This window comes from Diceros bicornis, chromosome 34, assembly GCF_020826845.1.
Source record: "Diceros bicornis minor isolate mBicDic1 chromosome 34, mDicBic1.mat.cur, whole genome shotgun sequence".
Taxonomy (NCBI): domain Eukaryota; kingdom Metazoa; phylum Chordata; class Mammalia; order Perissodactyla; family Rhinocerotidae; genus Diceros; species Diceros bicornis.
In genome coordinates, this window is record NC_080773.1 from 24,105,725 (window position 1) to 24,129,534 (window position 23,810).

General features: G+C 53.1%; 2 protein-coding genes across 2 annotated transcripts in view; both read left to right on the forward strand.

Annotated features, from left to right (window-relative positions):
* Window positions 1–15,370, forward strand: part of GRIN2D (glutamate ionotropic receptor NMDA type subunit 2D) — a 30,141-nt gene extending 14,771 nt beyond the window's left edge. The window contains exons 9-12 of the mRNA XM_058529741.1: window positions 48–208; window positions 13,215–13,402; window positions 13,590–13,822; window positions 13,992–15,370. Coding sequence (XP_058385724.1) covers window positions 48–208; window positions 13,215–13,402; window positions 13,590–13,822; window positions 13,992–15,323 — 1,914 coding nt within the window. The 3' untranslated portion in view covers window positions 15,324–15,370. The remainder of the gene's footprint in view (window positions 1–47; window positions 209–13,214; window positions 13,403–13,589; window positions 13,823–13,991) is intronic.
* A 1,932-nt stretch (window positions 15,371–17,302) lies between these two features.
* GRWD1 (glutamate rich WD repeat containing 1) lies at window positions 17,303–22,803 on the forward strand. Its single transcript, XM_058529743.1, has 7 exons — window positions 17,303–17,603; window positions 17,810–17,927; window positions 18,144–18,306; window positions 20,115–20,328; window positions 20,467–20,609; window positions 20,773–20,970; window positions 22,072–22,803. Exons 1-7 carry the CDS (start codon window positions 17,417–17,419, stop codon window positions 22,387–22,389), a joined length of 1,341 nt encoding a protein of 446 aa, XP_058385726.1. The 5' UTR covers window positions 17,303–17,416; the 3' UTR covers window positions 22,390–22,803.
* Window positions 22,804–23,810: the final 1,007 nt, after the last annotated feature.

Sequence of the window (23,810 nt, forward strand, 5' to 3'; positions counted from 1 at the left end):
AGATGCCCCCAGAGGGGGCGCCCTCATGACTCCTCATTCTGCCCCAGTTCCAGCGGCCCCAGGAGCAGTACCCGCCCCTGAAGTTCGGGACGGTGCCCAACGGGTCCACGGAGAAGAACATCCGTAGCAACTACCCCGACATGCATAGCTACATGGTGCGCTACAACCAGCCCCGCGTAGAGGAAGCGCTCACTCAGCTCAAGGCAGGGTCAGCGCAGACTCGGGCCGGGGGGGCGGGGGGCCGCTGGGGGCCCTGAGGATGCTCTGAGGTGGCGAGGGGTCAAGGGTCATTCATCAGCCTCAGAGGTCAGCCCGGGGTGGGTCAGCTTGGAGGGCAGAGGGTGGGAATGAACTACTCCTTCCAGGAGTAGGATCCTTGTGATGTTTTCAGGGATCCAGTAGTTACAGATTCTGAGGTCAGACTGTCAGGGTTCAAATCCTGGCTTTGTCCCTTCTTGGCTGTGTGACCTTGGGCAAGTTATTCAACCTCTGTGAACCTCCGTTTCCTCCTTTGTAAAATGGGGATAAAAGGACCCACCTCATAAGGTTGTTATAAGAATTATCACAGTTATTATTATTAGTTAATATATTATTCATAGTTATTATTTTTAGTCCATCCATGCAAAACACTTAGAACAGTGCCTGGCACACTGTAGGTGTTTGCTGCTATTATTATTATTAGATTCGAACTCACTGGAATCAATACTTGGATTATGTTGTTTTTTATTTTTTTTAACATCAGTTTCCCAAATTATAAGGACAAAGTTAAGTTCTGGTCCCCAAGCACAGTCCATGGTTACAGCAAAGCTGAGCACAGTGACTCTCTCCTAGTCCCTCGCTGATTTAGTCATTCAGCTTGCATTTATTATCTCAGCCCCCACTCTAGGCCAGGCTGTGAATAAATAGACCATAGTTCCTGCCACAGGGAGCTTATGGTCTAGAGGTGGGAAATGAACAATAAATATGCAGGCAGAAAAATCAGCACGATCATTTTGGAAAGTGACGGTGAGCTAGAGCTGAGGTCTGTTCACCAGGGTGTTTGGGGCAGGCCTCTCCAAGGATGTGACTTGCACAGAGCCCTGAAGGAGGTGAGGGAGCTAGCCACGTGGACTTATGGAGGCAGAGCCTTGCAGGCAGAGGGCACAGGGTCAGCAAAGGGCCTGAGCAGGCGTGGTCTTGCTTATTGGAGGAACAGCAAGGCCAATGTGGCTGAAGGGCAGAGAGCTGGTTAGAGGGTAGATGAGAGTAGGACACAGGGTGTGACCCGTGAGGCCAAGGTCAGGGCTGGGTTTTATTGGAAGGGCAATGAGAAGCCACGGGGAGGCGTGACGGTAAGTAAGGGAGGGGTGCAATCTGATTTCTGTTTGTAAATGCCCCCCTCCGGCTGACATGTGGAGAACGGATGGGGGCAGGTGTAAGTGGGGCCATCATGTGCTCTAGATCACCTTCCCCAAGGCCCACCCTTTGCTGGCCCCTCAAGTAGCCACTCGTAACCAGATCTTTTTTACCCCTCTGTCTTGATTAGAATTGTTGGGCTGCAAGAAAAGAAACCCAATCAATCTGGTTTAAATAAAATGGTTGAGTAAGCATAAGAATACAGTAGAATCTCTCAGAACCAGTTGCAGAAGGTAAAGCCAGGTTTTGTGGACATGTGAAAGGCATTTATTCATTTAAAAAATTTTTAAAGAGTACCAACTCTGTGCTGGGCACAGTTCCTGCACTGGATATCAGTAGTCAACAAAATAGGTAAGTTTCCTGGATCCGTTAGGAGTGCCTAAACAGAGGTTTCTTTCTCTCTCACAATAAGAAGTCCAGGGCTGGCATGATAGCTAAAAGATACTATCAACAATCCTAACTCTTCCCATATATTTGTTCTGCCAACCTTGGAGCAGAGACCTTCATGCTCATTTTGGTTGCCTCATGGTCACAAGATAGCTGCTGCAACTCCATGGAACACGTCTCAGTTCCAGACAAGGAGGAGGAGGAAGGGTACAAGAGTGGAAGATTTTCTCCTGGCATGGCCTTGCCTTTTTATTGGGGAAAATATGCCTTTCTCAGGGACTTAGAGCTATTTCTTAGAATGTGTCAGATGGCCACTCCTAGCTGCAGGGGAAGCTGGGAAATTGTGCACGTTAGCCTTCCAGCCTCTGTTGTGGAAAATGGCAAAGAAAGAGGTTGTAAATGGAGATTGTGGGAGGCAAGCTGTCTGCCAGAGTCCTGCCCTTGGGGAGTTTGTATCTTGCCACCCAGAAGCTTCTCTCTTGCACCATTCCTTCTCCAGTGCTCTATCTCCTCTCTCTCAATTTCTGGGGGCCACACAGTCTCTTGTCCTCCATCTCTCCATGCTTTGCCTGTAAGCCTCTCATTTTGATCTTGAGAATGTCAGCACTTTCTTATCAGTCGCAGCTTCTTTCTCTCGCCTCCTCTAACTGCTCTCCTCTCTGCCGGACTTCACCCCTTCAGGGAATTGCCTCTTCTTCACCCTCCACCCCTGAAGCACCATTAACATGACGTCAGGCTTTTCTTTGTTAATTGAGGCTTTGGGCAGGCCCACAGCTAACGTTTGCAGGCCCAGCACAAGAGTACAAATGAAGGCTCAAATACCATGTGTCTAATGATTTAGACTTTGTAAATCAAGCGAGGAACCCATTCCATATGGGGGGGGTCCTCCTGTCTTGACAAAGATACCTTAAGAAACAGAGAGGCTAATAAGTTCAAGCTGAGAATTCTCCGAGTTCCATGGGAGAACCTGACTCCTTGTCTTCCCACCTGAATCTGTCTCCTGGCCTCTTCCAGCTTAAGGCCGCCTGCCTCCCTTGGCTCATGGCCCTGAATCCCTCAAACTCGGCTTGCGTTGTCACATCTCCTTCTCTGACTGACCCTCCCCCCTCCCTCCTATAAGGACCCTGTGATTACACTGGCACCACCCGGATAATCCAGGATCATCTCCCCATCCCAAGATCCTTAACTTAATCACATCTACAAAGTCTCTTTTTGGAGGTAACATATTCACAGCTTCCAGGGATTAGCGTGTGGATGTCTTTGGGGGGCCATTATTCTGTCTACCACAGCTTCCCAGAGCATCATCTCCAAGGGAGGTGTGGATTCTGGGTGGGCACAGGGACTCCCCTCCCTGGGGGTGGGGGAGTCCTCAAAAGCAGGGGCTCTGAGCCGCACTCCATTGCTGGAGGTCTCAGGTGCGTATTGAGTTTGGAGAATAATGGGTAGAGGTGTTAGGACACAGCACAGAGCAGGAAAAATAAAATTTTTAAATTGTGCATCCATCTATTCATTCATTCTTTCAACAAGTATATCAATGGCCTTTAATGTGTTAGGCTCTGTTCCAGATGCCTAAGTCCCCGTTTCCTTGAAGCTTCCATTCTAGTGGGGGGAGGCAGAAAACACTCAGATATTATAAATTTAATATCCCTTCAAGTCTCTCAGATCTTAGGCGTCTCCGGCCATCTTTCTCCACAGCTCTCTTCTTCCATGTTTCTCCCCATCTGCTTCCCTTCTCTCTAGAGACCGGTTTTCCATCTCTTCCCGTATAATGACGGGGTTCTGGTGTCCCCCATGGCCTGGGAGTTCCTAACAGTACCCTGGGGGTGCATAACACCACCAGTTTTAGAACCAGATGGTCCTGGGTTTGAATGGGAGCTAGACCCCTTACTTGCTGGGGCGAGTCAGTTCAGTTCCTGGCCCTTAATTTTCGCCTCCATAATATGGGGTCAACAACCCCACCTGCTATAAAGCGCCTCTGGGAGACGGAACGTCAGGAGCCGAGGCTCCTCTCTATCTTCCCTTCTCTTCCACTCAAGGGCCCCTGGCTGTCCCCTCAGTCCCTCTGCACGTACAGATCTTGGTTTCAGCCGTGCCCGCAAATGCCGTCTGGCCCCCAGTGTCCACGCAACCTTTCAGTTCCAAGGTCCAGTCTGAGCCTTCGCACGCCTAGGTGCAATTTCACCAGCGAGAATCCGATTGGTCCAGCTGGGGTCAGGTGTCCATGCCCGGGCCAATCAGCGAGGTCAGGGTGGGGCCTGATCATGTGGTTCCCCGGCGGCCACTTCCCTACTCCACGCAGGTTCTCTAGGATGCGCAGGGAACAGGTGGGCGAGAAAAACCTTGAGCTTGTTTCCAGAACATCCTTTTTCCACTGGCTTCCTGCCTTTCCTCCAGCTGCGAAGCCTGGTGGACCCTGAGCCCCCTTCCCAGGGCCCCCCCCTCTGGAGGACACCCCCTTTCTCAGTGCCTGGCCCCCTTCGCCTTCAGCTTCCCAAGCCTCTTAAGGGAAGTTTCCCCTTCCCAAATCTCTTTCCCCCTCTCTTTCCAGGTTTTGTGTGTCACACTTGCTTATTGTGAAAAATAATGAGACAAAAAGAGAGGATCTTTCCCCTTTTCCTTGTTATTCATTGTTAATGGTTCCAGGTGTTTCCTCCACCTTCCTCTGCTCTTTTTTCCAGAGCAGAGCTGGGGAGCCAAGTTTGTAATTTATTTTTTTCTTCTCTTTTTTTTTTTTAATTTTATTTATTTATTTTCTCCCCCAAAGCCCCAGTAGACAGTTGTATGTCATAGCTGCACATCCTCTAGTTGCTGTATGTGGGACACGGCCTCAGCATGGCTGGAGAAGCAGTGCATTGGTGCGCGCCCAGGATCCGAACCCGGGCTGCCAGCAGCGGAGCGTGCGCACTTAACCGCTAAGCCACGGGGCCGGCCCCCCAAGTTTGTAATTTAAATTTTTCTAGTAGCCACATTAAAAGAAACAGACGATATTAATTTTAATGATTTATTTTATTTACCCCAATATCTCTAATCCATTATCATTTCAATAGGTAATATAAAAATTAATGAGATGCTTAACTTTTTTTTTTTGGTACTTTGAGTGTATGTTACACTCGCAGGGTATCTCAATTCGGACCTGCCACATTTCAAGAGCGCAGAAGCCGCATCTGGCTAATGGTTGTTATTCCGGACAGTGTAGATCTAAAACTGTCTTTTTACCTCTTTTATTGTTATTTTGCTTCCCGGCCTCTCTTTCTTCTTTTTCCTTCTCCTTTTCCTTCTCCTTTCTCTTAGTTTTACTTCTTTCCCTTCTCCCACTTTCTCGTCCCCTCCTTGGCTTGCCCCCACCCCTAGACATCATCTAGGGTCTCCCTGCCCCTTAGGATGTCGGTACCAGTGGCTCCAACCCCGCTTCATAAGGATCCTGCAAATTCCTGGGCTTCTCGGGGTCACCCTGGCTTCAAGCTCTCTTAGTCACATTTAATTCACTTTCTGGACAATCTCACTGGCCCAAGTGTGCCTTCCTGGCTCCAGAGCCTCTGAACCAAAACTGGAACCCACTTCTCCCTTAATCCCCACAGAAGCCCCCACTGATGTCAGGCCTCTGTTTGGTGGGCTGAAGACTGGGAGCACGAAGGGCTTCATCTGCCAGCGCTGGGCAGTAGAAATGCAATGAGAGCTATTGTGTAATTCTAAATATCTTAGGAGCCACATGAAAAGACATAAAAAGAAATAGGTGAAATTAGTTTTAATAGTATATTTTACCCAACCCAATATATTTAAAATATTATGGTGACATACAATCAGAATAAAAACGGTTGAGACCTTTTACATAATTTTTTTCCTACACGAAATCTTTGAAATCCGGTGTGCATTTTACACTCAGAGCACACCTCAGTTCAGACTCACCACATTTCAAGTGCTCAGGATAGCCACAGTGGCGTGTAGCTGCCGTATTGGGCGGCGCAGGTGTACGTCATTGAAACGCAAAAAATTTCATAGTGAACATTATGAATATGAAACATAAAAACGCTCTGGCCACACCCCCCCATCCCCTGGGACTGTTTCACTTCCTTACTCAGCCCCAGAGTATCCTCCTGAGCCCGAGCCCGCTGACTCATCCCTCCCGTTTCCCACTTCTTCCGTTTTGTCCTCCTCAGCCCCTCCCTCCAGGAAGGCCCCTGGGAATTCCAGATCCTCTCCCTCTTCTGCAAAGTAGGGCGGCTTTCCCAGGCTCTGCCCCCCACCTCCTTCACAGCACAAAGCGCCTTCCTCTTTTACTTCTCCAGGAATCCCTCACATTCCCAGTCTATTTAATCCTTACCTTCAGAGAGCAAGAATTCAGAGACTCAGGGGGACGCCATGTCCCAAACCTACTTGGTTCCTGAGTTTGGGAGAGCAGGGAGTGTGACCAGCAAAGCAGACCAGCCCCATCTCAAAAAAGGAATCCAAATCTATCCCTGAGTTCAGAGAACAAGGGACACCTGTATTTTTTCCACCCAACTGTCAGCCACAACCCTAGCCCTTAATAAGTGAAAATACCTTGAGGCTTCATCCCATGTCTTTTTTTTTTTTTCCTTCTCCCCAAAGCTCCAGTGCATAGTTGTATATCCTAGTTGTAAGTCCTTCCAGTTCTTCTATGTGAGCCTCCACCACAGCATGGCTACTGACAGACGGTGGTGTGGTTCCAGGACCGAGGACCGAACTTTAACCACTAGGCCAGGGGCCGGCCCCATGGCTAGTGGTTAAGTGCGTTCGCTCCACTGCTGGCAGCCCAGGTTCGGATCCCAGGTGCGCACGAACACACCGCTTGTCAGGCCATGCTGTGGCGGCGTCCCACATAAAGTGGAGGAGGATCAGCACGGATGTTAGCCCAGGGCCAATCTTCCTCAGCAAAAAAAATAGGAGGATTGGCATGGATGTTAGCTCAGGGCTGATCTTCCTCACAAAAAAACAAAAACAAAAAAAACACTAGGCCAGCAGGGCTGGATCATCCCGTGTCTTTTTACATTTCATCTTTTTTAAATTGAACTATAACATACACAGGTCTTACGTGTGAAGCTCACTGATTGTCTATACATGCACAGACACTCATGTGACCACACCCAGATGAAGGTATGGAAAATTTCCAGTTCCCTCTGCCCCTCCAGTCACCATAGATTATCACTGTGAATTAGTTTTGCCTGGTTTTGAACATCACATAAACAGAATCACACAGTGTATGTAGTAGCTTGTGTGTCTGGCTTGTTTTGCCCAACATGACTACCAGGTTGGCTGTTCATCACTGTATCCCATTGAGTGTACACTCATTATATGAGTGTCTGAATATTCTGCTGTTGGTGGACATTTGGGTTGTTTCCAGCATCTGGCCACTGTAAATATTCTACTATGAAGAGTCTTGTATAAGTCTTTGGGAGATGTACACTTTCGTTTTTCCTGGGTAAATTCCCATGGGTGGAACTGTTGGGTCAGAGGGACATGTATGCTTAGATTCTGTCGATACTGCCAGATGGTTTCCACAGTGGTTGTACCAATTTACACTCTCATCAGCAGTGCAGGAAAGTTCCACTTGTTCCATTTCTTTGCCAAGGCTTGGGAGCTTTCCCATATCTTTTTAATTCATTATAGTGTTTATTATACATCAAGTTTTGTTCTAACTCATTTAAGTTCATTATCAGTTTGCTAGGGCTATGGTAACAAAAATCTGTTTCAAGGTTCTGGAGGCTAGAAGTCCTCCAGGTTCCTCCTGAGGGTTGTGAGGGAAGGATCTGTTCCAGGCTTCTCTCCTTGGCTTGTAGATGGCCGTCTTCTCCCTGTGTCTCCACATTGTCTCTCATCTATGTGTGTCTCTTTGTTTTTTTTCTGGTGAGGAAGATTGGCCCCTAGCTAACATCTGTTGCCAATCTTCCTCTCTTTGCTTGAGGAAGATTGTCCCTGAGCTAATGTCCATGCCCATCTTCCTCTATTTTGCATATGGGATGCTGCCACAGCATGGCTTGATGATCAGTGTGTAGGTCTGCGCCCAGGACACGAACCCGAGAACCCCGGGCCACCAAAGTGGAGTGTGCAAACTTAACCACTACACCACCGGGCCACCCCCATGTGTGTGTCTGTGTCCAAACTTCCCCTCTTTATAAGGACACCAGTCCTGTTGGATTAGGGCCCACCCTAATGATCTCATTTTAATTTTATTAGCTCTGTAAAGACCCTGTCTCCCAATCAGGTCAGGTTCTGAGGCACTGGGGGTAGGGCTCCAATATATGAATGTTGAGGGACACAGTTCAACCCATAACACTTCATAGGTGAATATTATTATTCTCATTTTATAGATGAAGAAACTAAGGCACAGCAAGATCTCACAGCTACTGAGTGGCAGAGCTGGGATTTGAACCCTGGCCATCTGATTCTGAGCCCAGCATCTCTCAACTACCACTCTACATTGCCTCACACAGGCAGTAAAACCCAGAACCACCCTCCTGTGCCTTTCCCCAGAAGCTTCCTGGATTCACAACAGATACCCCTGTGTTTTTCACTGTTACCTCTTGCTCTGATTTCCTGCTTCTGCTGAATTCTTTTTCTCCCCAGTACTCCTTTTCACATTCTTTTCTAACTTTTAGTACTATTTTTATCAGAGTTACACATCCACATAGTCTGGAGAGTCAAATACCAAAAAAAAAAATTTTTAATGAAAATCAATGGTCCCACATCTGCCCACCTTCCACTTCTCCCAGCCCAGAGGAATCTGCTTTTACCACATTTATTGTATAATTTTGCTATTTATCTCCCTGTCTCTAAATACCATGTTTGTATGGATACCTCTTGATTTTCCAATTTTAAGCATTTTCCGTCCACTTCTCACTATGAAAGACATATTCATACTCTTATTTAAATCACTCCAGCCTCCCACATTGTGATTCTCGCTAAATGAATATGCAGTGTTTACACATTATCACTGTGTAAACACTCCCACAGCTGCCACAAGTAGTAAACCATGATTACTTTCCTCTCCTACACAATTCTTTGTTTTTCCTGGAGTTAATAATTGTCTTTTTTTTGTTGTTCCAGTTGCTTGGTGTCTGAGTTCTCTTTGTGCTTAACTAATTCAAACCCAAATTCTCTGTTAACTATATGAATCTCTTCTTCACATATTCAGACGCATCAGTTACTCCATTAATTTCACCTTATTGAAGAAGTTTCTCTCGTGGCCTCTGGCCAGCTGCAGTCTGGGGCACAGGCGCCATCTTGATCCCTTCACCTCCCCCGTGGCTTAGATCTTGTCGTATCCCAATTCTTCCTCCTCCTGGATTTAGCTCTCTTTTTCTTTTGAGCTTCCTGACAACAGGCACATGGGGGTAAAATTTTAGAGACATTGCAATTCTGAAAACATCTTTACTCTTGATGGGCCGTCAGGCTGGGTATAAAATTCTGGGCTGGAGGTCATTTTCCTCTAGAATTTTCAAGGCATCACCCCATTGTCTTCTAATTTCCGGTGTAACTGTTGAAAAGTCCGAAGTCATTCTGATTCCTAAGCCTTGAATGTGATGTGTTTTTCTTTTCCCTGTCCTCAGTATGCTGGCATTTCTCACTAATGTGTCTTCAACTATTTTCATTGCTGGACCTTTCAATCCTATCCTCATGTCATTCTAAGAACTCTTTTTTTCATCTTTGAATGTTTATAGTATTTTGTAAATTTTATCATATCCTATTTTATACTATCCTATTCATGGTTCAAAGTTGCAGTATCTTGTCTCATTTCTCTGATTATCTTAATGACAGTTCTTGGTTTTTTTACATTTTCTCCTCTCTATATATTCTGTTTCCTCCAAGTCCCCACCCCCCACTTGTTTGTATCTTTCTCTTTAGAAGCTTCATCTGATGTCTATCAATTCTTGGTAGTCTGTTCATATTTGGGAGTGGGGGGTCCAAAATTCTGGAAGTGGTGGGCCTGTGATTACATGAGCAAACTGTTGACTATGAATGTCACTGTAGGGTGATGTGTCTGGATCATTTTTGTTGGGGAATTTCCAATGTCAGTATTTTTCAGTCTCTTTTCTTGGGTTAGTCAAATATATATAAAAAATATATATATGTATGCATGTGTATATGTATACATACGCATATTATATATATAATGTTTTTAATATAGAGAGGAACAAAGAAGAAATATAATGAACCATGATCTCCCTCACAAGATAACCCATAATGATATGAAAGTTAAAAGGCATTCACTCATTCATTCATTCATCCAATAAATGTTCATTTAGGGTCTTCTGGCACCAGGCACTGGGCTAGGCATCGAGGATATGTCAGTGAACACAGCAAAGCCCCTGCTCTCCTGGAGCTCCCATTCTAGTCTGGGAGGTGGACGCACGCATGTGTCTAGGGCAGCGCTCTCCAACAGGCTTTGTGCGGTGATGGAATGTTCTAGACCTGAGCACTCCAATATGGTAGCCACTGGCTCTTGCTCACTTGAAATGTGGTTGGTGTGACTAAGGAACTAAACTTTTAATTTAGTTAAAATTTAAATTCAAATAGCCACACGTGGCTAGTGGTTACCAGCGTGGACAGCACTAGAAAATTCCATCCTTACAGAGAGGTACAAGGGAACTGGCAGCCTCACATGGCTTCGGCTGGCTCACATACCAACTGTGGGCTTACCCTACCGCTGAGGGCAAGCAACCTCACAGGGAGGGAAAGGACATGCATCTCTTAAAAAGAAAAAAAGAAACGGCTTCTCCTCCCAGCCAGTTCTGGAATCCCATTCCATGAGACAGGTTCAATTTCTCACTCACATAGAGGGGCAAAAAGGAAACATGAAGTCCCCCTTCCCTAAAGTAAGCCTTATTTTTTATTTCTTTCAGATCAATTAAAACATGTATGCATACACACATCTTTCTACATTCCTTACTAAAAGTACACACTGTTCCCCTCTTGCTTTTTCCATGGAGGAAAACCTCTTGGCATCTTTCCCAAATTAATGAAACCTCACCTATCAGCTCAGTGCCTGACTCACAGAACGCCAGCCTTGCACCAGCCTGAATTCGTTCATTCAACCACTCTTTCTTAAGCACCTATTGTGCGCCAGGCAACGTTCTAGACCCTGTGGATACAGCGGTGAACCAGACAGACAAGGTCTGTTCCCTCATGGAACTTAAGTTCCAGTGCGGGGGGAGAGGGCCAATACACTTAATAACTAAGAACATTTTATATTACAAGGGGTAAGTGCTATGGACAAAAATAGGGCAGAGAGGGAAGGAGTCTGGGAGACCCAGGGAGGAGACTAAAGCTTGCAGTATTAAATAGGGTGCTCGGGAAGGTGTCTTTTGAGCCAACACTTGAAGGAGGTGAGGGAGTGAGCCAGGCGGTTATCTGGGAGAAGAATGTTGCAGCAGAGGGAACCGCCAGTGCAAAGGCCCTGAGGCAGGAGCGTGCTGAAGCGGTCCAGGAACTGTGCAAAGGGCAGTGTGGCTGGAGCAGAGTGAGTGAGGGAGGCGTGCATGGGAGATGAGGGCAGAGGGGTGAGGAGGGATGCGGGGGTGTTTGGTGGCCTAGGGCCTTGTCACTCAAGGTAACTCCAGTCACTCTGACTGAAGTGAGGAGCCAGGGGAGGGCAGTGAGCTGAGGAGGGCGGGGAGGATCCCTCTGGCGACAGGGTGGGAATAAACAGGACAGTAGGGACAGGCACAGGGCATTTTAATTTTCCAAACCTACGCCTAAACAAAGGCTGCGGGACGTGGCTGGTTACTAGAGGTTTAGGGATGAGGGGATATGGAATGGAGGCTCGGGGAAGGGAGAGCAGCATTATATCCCAGAACAACTGAGCAAACCATGAAAAGTGAAGGCTCTTAGATCCCCTTTTCCTGAAAGCCCCTCAAACCTTCCCGCCACCGGAAGCCTTGATCTTTGGCTCTAAAATGCTCCTTGGGTCTCCACCCCCCACACCCCTCTTTTGTGTCCCCCAAGGACACCCTCCTTCCTTCTTATCCTAGTCCCCAGCACCTCCATCCCTCCTCTTCAGCCTGACTCTGAAAACTGGAAGTTGTTCACACTTAAACCCAGGGAACAATTCACCTTTCACCCCTAAGGGCATTTTTCTAAACAAAGAGAAACCTAGAGAGAAATTACCGTTTGCCCACAAGGCCTCAGTGCCCGCAGGCAGGAGAGGTATTGTTCTTGCCTATATATATATATATTTCCAGATGTCAGCTGCGAGCTCCCTGCCTGTTAGGATGGATATAAAATGAATTCCAACCCCATTCTCCCCCAGCCACTGCCCTCCCCAAGCTTCTGCTCATTCTTTGCCCCACCCCCACATTTTTGCTTCTGCTGGATCCATTCCGTTTGGGGAACCTTCTGTCTGTCTGTCTCCCCACTTGGGGTGCATGGACTAATTCTGTCCTTTTCCTTAATTTCTCTGCAACCATCCATGTACACAAGGCATTTATGTGCATGTGTGTAGATGAGCTTTACTGAAGGTTTGGGGACACAGATCAACAGACAGGCAAATGACTCAAAACTCTAGGTGACACATTCTTCTGGAACACCCTTTGCCTTCCCTGCAGCCCGGTGTTCAGACACAAGCTTTGATCTGTCTGTTTTCCCCGGACCTGCGCTGTCCAATATGACTTACATGTAAATTAATTAAAATTAAATAAAATTTAAAGTTCTGTCCCTTCGTCACACGGGTCACATTTCAAGTGCTCAAGAGCCACGTGTGACTGGTGGCTGTCACGCTGGACAGTGCAGATGGAACATCTCCATCATCGCAGTGTTCTTTTGGACAACGCTGGACAAAGCTCCCTCTAAGAGCCAGTCTGGTGTCTGCAGTTAAGATGACCCCAATTTCACCCCATGACATATGTCATTTTAAAAAATAAATATGGAATTATACTCTGTATGGGATTCTAAGTTTTTTTTTTTTTCTCATTAATACACCCTGGACATCTTCAAATGTCAGATCATAAGCATTTATCTTATTTCACAGAATAGTTACCCAGTGTTCTGTGGTGTGGATTCATTTATTCAGTCATTCATTTATTCTGCAAAATTATTATTTGTATGATTCACCTTTCTGAGCCTCAGTCTTTCTTTTTAAAGTGAAAGAGTATATAGGACCTTCTCTGGGGGGCTCTGGTGAGGATTAAACGCGTCATTATGTCATTAACAGCACAGCTAACATTTCTCTAGCACTTCCTCTGCACCAAGCCCTAAGTGACCTTTGCAACGACCTTAGAAGGGAGGTATTGCTATTACACCCATTTTACAGATGTTGAAACGGAGGCACAGAGAGGTGCAGTGACTTGCTCAAGAGTTCCCCACTAGTTAGGCTTGGAGCAGTTGGAGGTCAGGGGTGAGAGGAGTTCTGGGCTGGGCCATAAGGGCATCTGAGTGGACTCACCCTGCCCTTCATGCCCCCCCCCCCCCGCCGCCCCCAGGAAGCTGGACGCCTTCATCTATGACGCAGCTGTGCTCAACTACATGGCCCGCAAGGATGAGGGCTGCAAGCTCGTCACCATCGGCTCCGGCAAGGTCTTTGCCACCACGGGCTACGGCATCGCTCTGCACAAGGGCTCCCGCTGGAAGCGGCCCATCGACCTGGCGCTGCTGCAGTTCCTGGGGGATGGTGCGCGCTGCACGCAGGGATGGGGGGCAGGAGAGGGCGAGACCCCTGGGTCCGGGGGGAGGAGGCGATGAGGATGGAGACACCAGGGTCTGAGGGAGGAGGAGGCTGGGGGCCTAGACTCCTGTATCAGAGAGGAGGGTCCTCAGAGGGTGCCCTCGGAAGGTCACCTCCGACCCCCTTTCCCCAGATGAGATCGAGATGCTGGAGCGGCTGTGGCTCTCCGGGATCTGCCACAATGACAAAATCGAGGTGATGAGCAGCAAGCTAGACATCGACAACATGGCGGGGGTCTTCTACATGCTCCTGGTGGCCATGGGCCTCTCCCTGCTGGTCTTCGCGTGGGAGCACCTGGTGTACTGGCGCCTGCGGCACTGCCTGGGGCCCACCCACCGCATGGACTTCCTGCTGGCCTTCTCCAGGGTATGGGGGAGGGAGGGAGGCAGAAGGGGAGAGATGGGGGGAAAGAGGCAGGGATGCCTGGAAATGGAAGAGAGTGGGCCGAGGTGCGGGAGAGGAGGGAGGGATGGAGGGAAGGCAGGTGGTCCCGGGCCTCCCGCGCTGACCCTCTCCTCTCCCGCGGCCCCTGCAGGGCATGTACAGCTGCTGCAGCGCGGAGGCCGCCCCGCCGCTGGCCAAGCCCCCGCCGCCGCCGCAGCCGCTGCCCAGCCCGGCGTACCCGACGGCGCGGCCCGCGCCCGGCCCCGCGCCTTTCGTGCCCCGCGAGCGCGCCGCTGTGGACCGCTGGCGGCGCACCAAGGGCGCAGGGCCGCCGGGCGGCGCGGGCCTGGCCGATGGCTTCCACCGCTACTACGGCCCCATCGAGCCGCAGGGCCTGGGCGTGGGGGAGGCGCGCGCGGCGCCGCGGGGCGTGGCCGGGCGCCCCCTGTCCCCGCCGGCCGCGCAGCCCCCGCAGAAGCCGCCGCCCTCCTACTTCGCCATCGTGCGCGACAAGGAGCCGGCCGAGCCCCCTCCCGGCGCCTTTCCGGGCTTCCCGTCGCCGCCTGCGCCCCCTGCCGCCGCGGCCACCGCCGTCGGGCCGCCGCTCTGCCGCCTGGCCTTCGAGGACGAGAGCCCGCCGGCGCCCGCGCGCTGGCCGCGCTCCGATCCAGAGAGCCAGCCCCTGCTGGGGCCGGGCGCCGGGGCCGCCGGGGGCGCGGGGGGCGCGGGCGGCGGAGCCCAGGGGGCGCCACCCCCGTGCCGCGCAGCGCCGCCCCCCTGCCCTTACCTCGACCTCGAGCCGTCGCCGTCGGACTCGGAGGACTCGGAGAGCCTGGGCGGCGCGTCGCTGGGCGGCCTGGAGCCCTGGTGGTTCGCCGACTTCCCCTACCCGTACGCCGAGCGCCTCGGGCCGCCGCCCGGCCGCTACTGGTCGGTCGACAAGCTCGGGGGCTGGCGCGCCGGCAGCTGGGACTACCTGCCCCCGCGCGGCGGCCCAGCCGCCTGGCACTGCCGCCACTGCGCCAGCCTGGAGCTGCTGCCTCCGCCGCGCCATCTCAGCTGCTCGCACCACGGCCTGGACGGCGGCTGGTGGGCGCCGCCGCCCCCGCCCTGGGCCGCGGGGCCCCCGCCCCGGCGCCGGGCCCGCTGCGGGTGCCCGCGGCCGCACCCTCACCGCCCGCGGGCCTCGCACCGCGCGCCCGCCGCCGCCGCGCCGCACCACCACCGGCACCGGCGCGCCGCGGGGGGCTGGGACCTCCCGCCGCCCGCGCCCACCTCGCGCTCGCTCGAGGACCTCAGCTCGTGCCCCCGCGCCGCCCCCGCGCGCAGGCTGACCGGGCCCTCCCGCCACGCGCGCCGGTGCCCGCACGCCGCGCACTGGGGGCCGCCGCTGCCCGCCGCGCCGCACCGGAGACACCGGGGCGGGGACCTGGGTACCCGCAGGGGCTCGGCGCACTTCTCCAGCCTCGAGTCCGAAGTATGACGCGGCCCCGGGGGCCCCACCGCCCCCTCGGTCAGCGCAGGCCACGGCCCGAGGGGGCACGCGCAGTGGACAGGACCCACGTGGGTTGGGAAGGGAAAAACTGGAACTGGCCGCACCCCGCCTGGAGCAGCGTCCTGCGCCCCCAGTTTGGGGGCACAGCTAGGCGGAGGGGATTTGGTCCCCCAAATCTCACCCAGTCTGGGAGTGAGGAGGCGGGGTCTCGGAGCCCACTGGACCTTTTTTTAAACCCGACAAGGGCTTTTTAACGTCACCAGATGGGGCGGGAGGTGGGGGGGGTCACGCCACGTCCGCGCCCCACCCCCACGCCCGGGGCCGTGGCCCCCACATCACTGTGCAGCTCCCCGGCCCCAGCCACGCCTCCGGGGAAGCCCGTTTTTAACCTTTCATCCATCGGGACTCAAAACTGTGAGACGCGTTCGCCAAACTGTGACCCCAGACCTTGGCCCCGCCACACAGAAATCCCTGACCCCAGACTGTGACTTCCGACCCCTAAAAATGGGCATCCGACCCCAGACTGTGACCCCTGACCCCAAACTGTGACCCGAACCCCAGACTGTGCCCCGACCAGACTCAGACCCTTGACGTCAAACCGTGACACCCCTCCTCCTTTTCCACCCTCGGTCGCTTTTCCCTGTTTTGACCCAGGACACGCCCCCAACGGAAGCCCCGCCTCCCCCTGCCCCAGCGTTGATCCCGACCTCCAACCGGCCAAAACTTCCCGCCCTGTCGCACCTCACTCCCAGCCCCAGGTGCCACATCCTCTCCAAATCCAACCCTTATTTACGACCCTTCAGTGATGACCCAGCAGACCCCCCCAAAAGCCTCCTCTTCCCAGATCTCCAGCCGGGTCTGGAGCTGCGTTGTGGAGCGGAGGGTTTGGGAGTCCACACTCACCACCAACCTCCCTTCCCACTCTTCTGTTCCACACTGCAGTGTTTGGAATAAACCATGTTTTTATGCCTCCTCAGTCCAAGTGTGAGCTCCGTGTCTGTCTCTTAGCCCCCCTCAAACTTCTCTGGAGGAAACAGAAACAGAAAAGTCCCACAGAGAAAGAGGAGGCAGAAAGAGAATTAGAGCAAGAACAGAGACTCTGGAGGGAAGTGAGAGACAAAGACTCAGAAACAGGTGGCCAGAAAAGGCCCTAAGAAGAGAAGCATTGAGAAGGGGCAAGGGTAGACAGAGACCTAGAGAGAAGGGGGGACAGAGAACTCAAGAAAGATCCAGGATCAAAACACTTTAGGATCAAGTCCCATTCCCATGGCTTGCTGGATTCTTAATATCCTGTTCATGCAAGCGAGGAGGGTGTCTAATATATCCCAGCCAATCCACATATCTTGAGTGCCGTCTATCTCACCAATGAGAATCTATTTCTAATATTTCGTTACACCTATTAGCCAAACCTCTGGTGCTGACGGGCGATAAAGAGAGTCGAAGCACTTGTAATAGCTGCGTCCAGAGGGTGGACTTTCTGATTAAGTGCTCGCTGACCACAGCTGCAATGTGAACGCCTGGTTAGGCAACTGACTGCCCCTAAACGGTAGATTCAACCGTCTAACTTACATGTAATATCATCCTGTCTACACTCAAGCATTCTGAAGTAAATTAAAGCCATCATAAGTAGGGGAGCGGAAACCGGCTTTATGGGTCCTCAGGGAGCAGAAACCCAGTCTCCTTGCCAGTAAGAGCTCTTATTTGCATACGTGAATAGTTAATTAGGTGGAAAGAAAGCACTGGCAGTCAAAGGTGGAAGATGGAGTCGGGGCTCAGAACTCTAGTTGATGGGGAAACAGGACTCCTGCAGAACTACAACTCCCAGGAGGTTTTGCCGCTGCTGCGCGGAAGAGCGCCCCAAAGTCAGGCGGCTGGTGTAGCGTCTCCGCATCTGCAGGCCTGCGTCGCTAGGCCAGGACGACGTTACCTTAGTTCTCCTTCACCGTCTCCCCACCGCCCTCTCTAATTGGTGAACCAGGAGGTTTCCAAGGTAACTGCGCAGCCGGGCGGCTCTCAGAGCGTGGAAAGCGCAACCCGGAAGTGACGCTATTACTTCGCGCCGGCGGTGAGAGAGTTCGAAGATGGCGGCGCGCAAGGGTCGGCGGCGCACGTGTGAAACTGGGGAGCCCATGGAGGCCGAGTCCGGCGACGCAGGGTCCCAGGGCCAGGCCCAAGTCTACCTGCCCGGCAGGGGACCGCCGCTGCGCGAAGGAGAGGAGCTGGTCATGGACGAGGAGGCCTACGTGCTGTACCACCGAGCGCAGACTGGTAGGGCTGGGCAGCAGGACTTCTGGGTCCTGCGGAAAGAGGGGACTGGACTCTTGGGGGGTCCTGAGGGGCTCTGGTCTTGAGCCTTAAACTTATGAGGCGCTTTGAAAGAGAAAACGGGGGTCTAGGAGGAGTGACATCACACTCAAGGGGGCTGAGATCTCTCCGTCCTGTCCTAACTTTCCAGCCCCTCCTTCCATCCCCAGGCGCCCCCTGTCTCAGCTTCGACATAGTCCGGGATCATCTGGGAGACAATCGGACAGAGCTTCCTCTTACCCTTTATCTGTGTGCTGGGACCCAGGCGGAGAGCGCCCAGAGCAACAGGTGAGTGAGGCTTTCCCAGGACCAGGAATCCAAGTCTCCAGCCTCTTACTCCCTCAAGGCCCAGGAGTCTGAGACTCCGGCTCCCCCTTCCCCAGGACCCAGGAGGGAGGGCTTCCAGCTTCTGCCTCCCTGAGACCCGGAAGTTGGGATTTCCTGCCCCCTCCTCCGCAAGGATCCTGGCATCCAGTACCTCGCTCACACCACACTTCCCCCCAGACTAATGATGCTTCGGATGCACAATCTGCATGGGACGAAGCCCCCGCCATCAGAGGGCAGCGATGAAGAGGAGGAGGAGGAAGACGAAGAGGATGAAGAAGAGCGGAAGCCTCAGCTGGAGCTGGCTATGGTGCCCCACTATGGCGGCATCAACCGCGTTCGGGTGAATAACAGTCCCAAGAGTCTGCTCCACATTCTCTGGAGCAGCTGAAGGGCATGGACCCCCACGTCCATGCCCTTCAGCTTTTAGAAGATCACCTGGCACATAATTTTATATATTAGTGTATAGGTATTTTCTTAGCTGCTATGATTGTTACTGTGGGCTGGATACTATGAGGATGCTTTTTATGTACTTTCCTTTCCTGTAAGATGGTGAGAGTTATAAAACTTACCGATGGGGCTGATGTGAGGATAAAATGAAGTAATATGGTTATTTCAGATGCCTAAAAACAGCACTTGTAGTGTGAGATGTTTTCGGTTATTGCTTACCAAGTGTTCTGGGCTGGGGGAGTTACTTTTGTGCTTCAGAGTTATAGCATCTTCTGATCAGGTTGATGTGCAATTTAAATGAGGTGATGTATGAATTTAGAGCAGTGCTTGGCCCATAGTTCTTGTTGTGTGTTTCCATTAAAGTATTACCGTGTTGAAGGTACTGTTCTAGACCCTGGGGATTTAACAGTGAGCAAAAGGTCTGTGGCTCTGTGAAACTTGTATCCTAGTGGGGAAAGGAACAAGAAGAAACAAAGTTAATGTGTAGTATGTCCAAAAGTCCTAAGTGTTACGGAGAAAAATAAAGCAAAGTAAAGCAGTTACGGAGTTCCTGGGTGGGGTTGCTATTTTAAATAGTGTGGTCAGGGAAGTATTCACTGGTAAGGTGCCATTTGAACAAAGACCCACAGCAAGTGAGGGAGTGAGCCAAGGATATCTGTGGGGCAGGGTTATAGGCAAGGGAAACGCAGTGCAAAGGCCCTGGGGTGCGTTTGGCATGTTTGAGGAGTTTTGAGGGAAGCTGGGGAGACCAGTGTATCTGGAGCAGAATGGAAGAAAGGGAAAGTGATGGCATTTGGTGAGTGGGCATGGAGGAGACAGATCATTTAGGGCCTCATACTTGTAAGGACTTGGCTTTTATTTGGAGAAGTTGGGAGTCATTGGAGGGCTTAGACTAGAGGGCAGATGGGAGCTGACTTGTGTTTTCAAGGTTGCTGGCTGCTGTATTGAGAATAGACTGCAGGAAGGCAAGGGCAGAAGGACAGAGTCCTGGGAGGAGACCGGTATGGTAATTCAGGGAAAGGATGACATCAGTAGTAGCCTGAGTGATGACAACAGAGGTAGCGAGAAGGGTTGGAAGTGGTGCGATTTCAGTGTAGCCAGCGGAGCTGGTGGGGGTGAGGAAGACAAAACAAGTCGGGAACAAGTTCTGCAGTCTGGGTCCTGAGGTGGGGAATACCATGGAGGAGGAGGGTGCAGTCAGTGATCAGGAGCTTGACTTTGATCTCGTGAAGTTCGAGTGGACGAGTGGTTTCGAGTGCGATATGAGTCTGGGGTTCAGAAGAGAGGTCAGGGTTAAAGGCTCCTGGAAACCTTGAGGCTGAACAGGATACGTACAGAGGCAGAGATCTGAGGACTGAGGCCTGTGACTCTCTGACATTTAGAGGGTTAGAGAGACCAGGAGTCTGAACACACTCCTGGGGGCTAGTGGGAATTGAAGCCTCGATAACCAGGAGCCTGGAAGGAGTTGTGACCTCCCACCAACACTACCTCTAGCGCAGAGTGGGGAGTTGTCCCAGGTACCAAGCTGGTCTTGTAGGCTAAGATGCCTTTCCTGCAAAGATTTCTGGGAGTTGCAGTCCCAGCCCTGGGGGATCCAAGGAACCACAGTTCTGGTTCTCAGGGATGCTAGGAGCTGTGGTCGCCACCCTGAGCCTCCTGTCCCTCCCACCTAACCCCCCTCTTTGCTGCTCCCCCCTGCAGGTGTCATGGCTGGGTGAGGAGCCGGTGGCTGCGGTATGGTCAGAGAAGGGCCAGGTGGAGGTGTTCGCGCTGCGGCGGCTTCTGCAGGTGGTGGATGACCCCCAGGCCATGGCGACCTTCCTCCGGGATGAGCAGGCCCGGGTGAAGCCCATCTTCGCCTTTGCTGGCCACATGGGCGAGGGCTTTGCACTCGACTGGTCCTCCCGTGTGCCGGGTAAGTCCCCGGGGTGGGACTTGGTCCTGAGGGGTGGGAGGGAACAGGGTCCCCAGCAGGGGTGGGTGCTAACACTCCACAGAGGGGAGTGAGCTGTGGCCAGCTGGGACCAGGCGGCGTCCTGACTCCCTTCCCCAGGGCGCCTGCTGACTGGTGACTGTCAGAAGAACATCCACCTCTGGACGCCTGCGGATGGCGGCTCCTGGCACGTGGACCAGCGGCCTTTTGTGGGCCACACACGCTCCGTGGAGGACCTACAGTGGTCCCCGACTGAGGACACGGTGAGGGAGGGCTGGGGGCCTGGACTCCTGGGTCTTGGGGGAGGAGGGGGCTGGGAGCAGGTCCTAGTGAGGGGGACACTAAAAGAGAGGGTCGCCCACCACTAGTCCCTGGTCTGCAGGGTGGGGTGGGGTACACGGGTCACTCAGACTCTGCCTTGTCCAGGTATTCGCCTCCTGCTCAGCGGACGCCTCCATTCGCATCTGGGACATCCGGGCAGCCCCCAGCAAGGCCTGCATGCTCACCACCGCCAGCGCCCACGACGGGGACGTCAACGTCATCAGCTGGAGTCGCCGGGAGCCCTTCCTGCTCAGCGGCGGGGACGACGGGGCCCTCAAAGTCTGGGACCTGCGGCAGTTCAAGGTACTCGCCCAGCCTCTAGGATTTGTGGCTTTCCCTCCTGAGATGGGAAGGCCCTTCGAACTGAGGTCCAGGCCCTTCAGGGTGCAGATGAGGAAAGAGGCTCAGCAAGAGGAGGGTGTGTGGCTGGTATGGGGTCGCTCGCTCTGCCAGCGGGAGCGTTGACAGGAGACAGAAGAGGCTGAGTGGCGGCAGAGACTACAACTCCCATCTGCCCCTGGGAGAGCCGTGCAGCCAGCTGTGCTGCCCAGGGGCTCAAGTGCTTCAGGGAGTTATAGTTCTTCTTTTAGTGGCTTTTATAGAATCCGCTGAGAATTGGAGCCCACCTCACTCATCGCAGGAGAGGAAACTGAGGCACAGAAAGGACAGGAGCAGATAGGACGTAACAGCCCAGCTAAGAGTTCACTCTGTGGGGCTGTGGGCAGAAGTTGCAGCTTCTGGCTTTCCTCTGGACAAAGCTGTCATTTCATATGGCACCATGCCTTTCTAGGACCACTATGTTGTAATTTCTTTTTCCCCTCCATAGTACTGGATTCTATAGAATCAGCCCTGGGGAGGCTTCTAGAAATAGATTCCAGCCCCGAAGGCAGGTGTGTGGCCAGGTCACATGGAGGAGTTGATTGACCATTGGAACTTTGGAGCCACTTCTCCAAATTAGAGAGACTCCAGTCCCCAGCAGCACTTTTTCTATAGCCAGAGTGCCTTTGTTCTTTGCTCCCTCTCTGGAGCCGGGGAGTCGTGCTTCTGCCCCCCTCTAAGGCCTGCACAGAATCAGGGGAGAGCACGTGGAGAGCCACCTTTCCCTTTTATAGGAAGGGAAGCTAAGGCACGCCCAGGGAGGAGAAGGGGTGGGGGTTTTGTGACCTGGAGCTGGGAGGGGCTTGTCTGCTAGTGAAATCACGTTTCGCAGCCCTTGGGCCGTCACACCTTTATTACCAGCTGTACTTCGCCCTCCGTCCCTTTCAGAAAATCTGGGCGTGTGGGGGCATGAGTGGGGGAGCTCTGATTGAACCTTAAGGCTCGAGAGGGGTAGGGGGCTCTGCCTGGGTCACCCCAGGAGTCAAGCCGAGGTGCTCAGAGCCCCTGACGCCCATCTTCCTGTAGAATGGCTCCCCCGTGGCCACCTTCAAGCAGCACGTGGCCCCCGTGACGTCCGTCGAGTGGCACCCCCAGGACAGTGGGGTCTTCGCAGCCTCGGGTGCAGACAACCAGATCACACAGTGGGACCTGGCAGTGGAGCGGGACCCCGAGGCGGGTGACACGGAGACCGACCCCAGGCTGGCGGACCTCCCCGAGCAGCTGCTCTTCGTGCACCAGGGCGAAACAGACCTGAAGGAGCTGCACTGGCACCCGCAGTGCCCCGGTGTCCTGGTCAGCACCGCCCTGTCTGGCTTCACCATCTTCCGCACCATCAGCGTCTGAGGCGCCCCGCGGCATCTGGCCTGGCCTTCCACTTGGGAACTGAAGATGAGGTTGGTTCCCCTGAGGGGACTCATTCAGATCTGTTGACCAGCCCCACTCCAAAAGAAGGGCTTAGTTCGGCCCATTGGCCGCCGTGATGGATTCTCTTGGCCTTACTCTTCTTTGAAAGGACTTGGTTTGGCCTGATGACCCCCTTGCCAAAGGATATAGTTTGACCCGTGACTCTCTCAAACTACTTGGTTTGGTCCAGTGACCCCCCTCCTCCAACCAAAGGACTTGGTTTGACCCAAGGCTCTGTAAAACCACTGCCTTTGAGTCCAGTGACCCCTCCCACCCAAAGACTTGGTTTGGCCCAGTGCCCCACCACCACCACCACCACCTGTCAGAGGACTCCGCTGGCTGTTTCCCAGGTGGGCCTGGATATTCTGTCAACTGTGGCACCTGGCTTGACCCTTTGACATCTCTGCCCCAAGACCCAGCTTTGGCTGCTGGTCTCCCCCAGGGAACTCAAGTGCTTTACAATGGCTGGACCAAATTTGAGAGGTGGGTTCCTCCAGCAGAATTTGGTTTTGCCCTTTGTGTTCCTGCCAGCTGGGTGGGCCCGGACTTCCCAGTGGGGGCTGTGTGGGGTCTTCTCTCCTCCCTGTGCCAAAGACAGGCGCTCTGCAGGGAGGAAGGGGGGCGCTCCTGAGAGGCAATAAAGGACCAGAATGAGGCCTGATGTGTGTGAGACTCGTCCTGGCCACTTGGCTGTGAGAAAACGGGCAGAGGAGGCAGCAATCTGTCCCTAGGCCTCTGGGCTGGGAGAGGCCACTGGGAGTCCCTGCCCCATGCAGTCCAACCCTCAGCCCACTGGGTGCTCTCCAGTTCTGCCTTCCCCAAATTCTATTCCATCTGGAACTCACTCCCGGTCTCTCACCTTTGTCCCCCCAACTTTTTAAGGCTTTGTCTCAGGGGGAACCAGGGAGCCCTCCATGTCTCCATCCTTCCCTGACTGTCCCTTATCATTATCTCACCATTTCTTTGTTCCCTCATCTGTGTCCCCATCTTCCTGTGTCTCCTGGCCCCCTCCCCCTTCTGTGTCTCTCCTCCGCCACCGGCTCCTCTCCAGCCTGCTTGGGCTGTGGCCCAGCCGTCCTGCCTGGCCGTCCTCCCTGGCTCCCGCTCTGCGGCTCTGAGCTGGCCCCACCCCCTGCCCCCCCTCCGGCCAGGCCTCTGATCCGCCTGTGGACACAGAGGTCGGGCATCCCCAGCACAAGGCCCCTGGGGCTGAGGACAGACCGCAGCCCCTCAGCACCACAGAGGCCTCCCCTTGGCCGGAGCAGAGGAGCCCCCGGTGGAGGACATGGGGGTGGGCTGCCCCAGCAGGTACGTGCCCCCATGCAGGGCCCTGGGAGCAGTCCTGGCCTTGAGAGCCATCC

Bases quoted from the DNA above. Each gene is read 5' to 3' on its own strand.
- GRWD1 (XM_058529743.1), top strand. From the start codon at position 17,417: ATGGCGGCGCGCAAGGGTCGGCGGCGCACGTGTGAAACTGGGGAGCCC. The intron at 17,928-18,143 runs GTGAGTGAGGCT...ACTTCCCCCCAG, and splicing joins GAGAGCGCCCAGAGCAACAG to ACTAATGATGCTTCGGATGC. The intron at 20,610-20,772 runs GTGAGGGAGGGC...TGCCTTGTCCAG, and splicing joins GGTCCCCGACTGAGGACACG to GTATTCGCCTCCTGCTCAGC.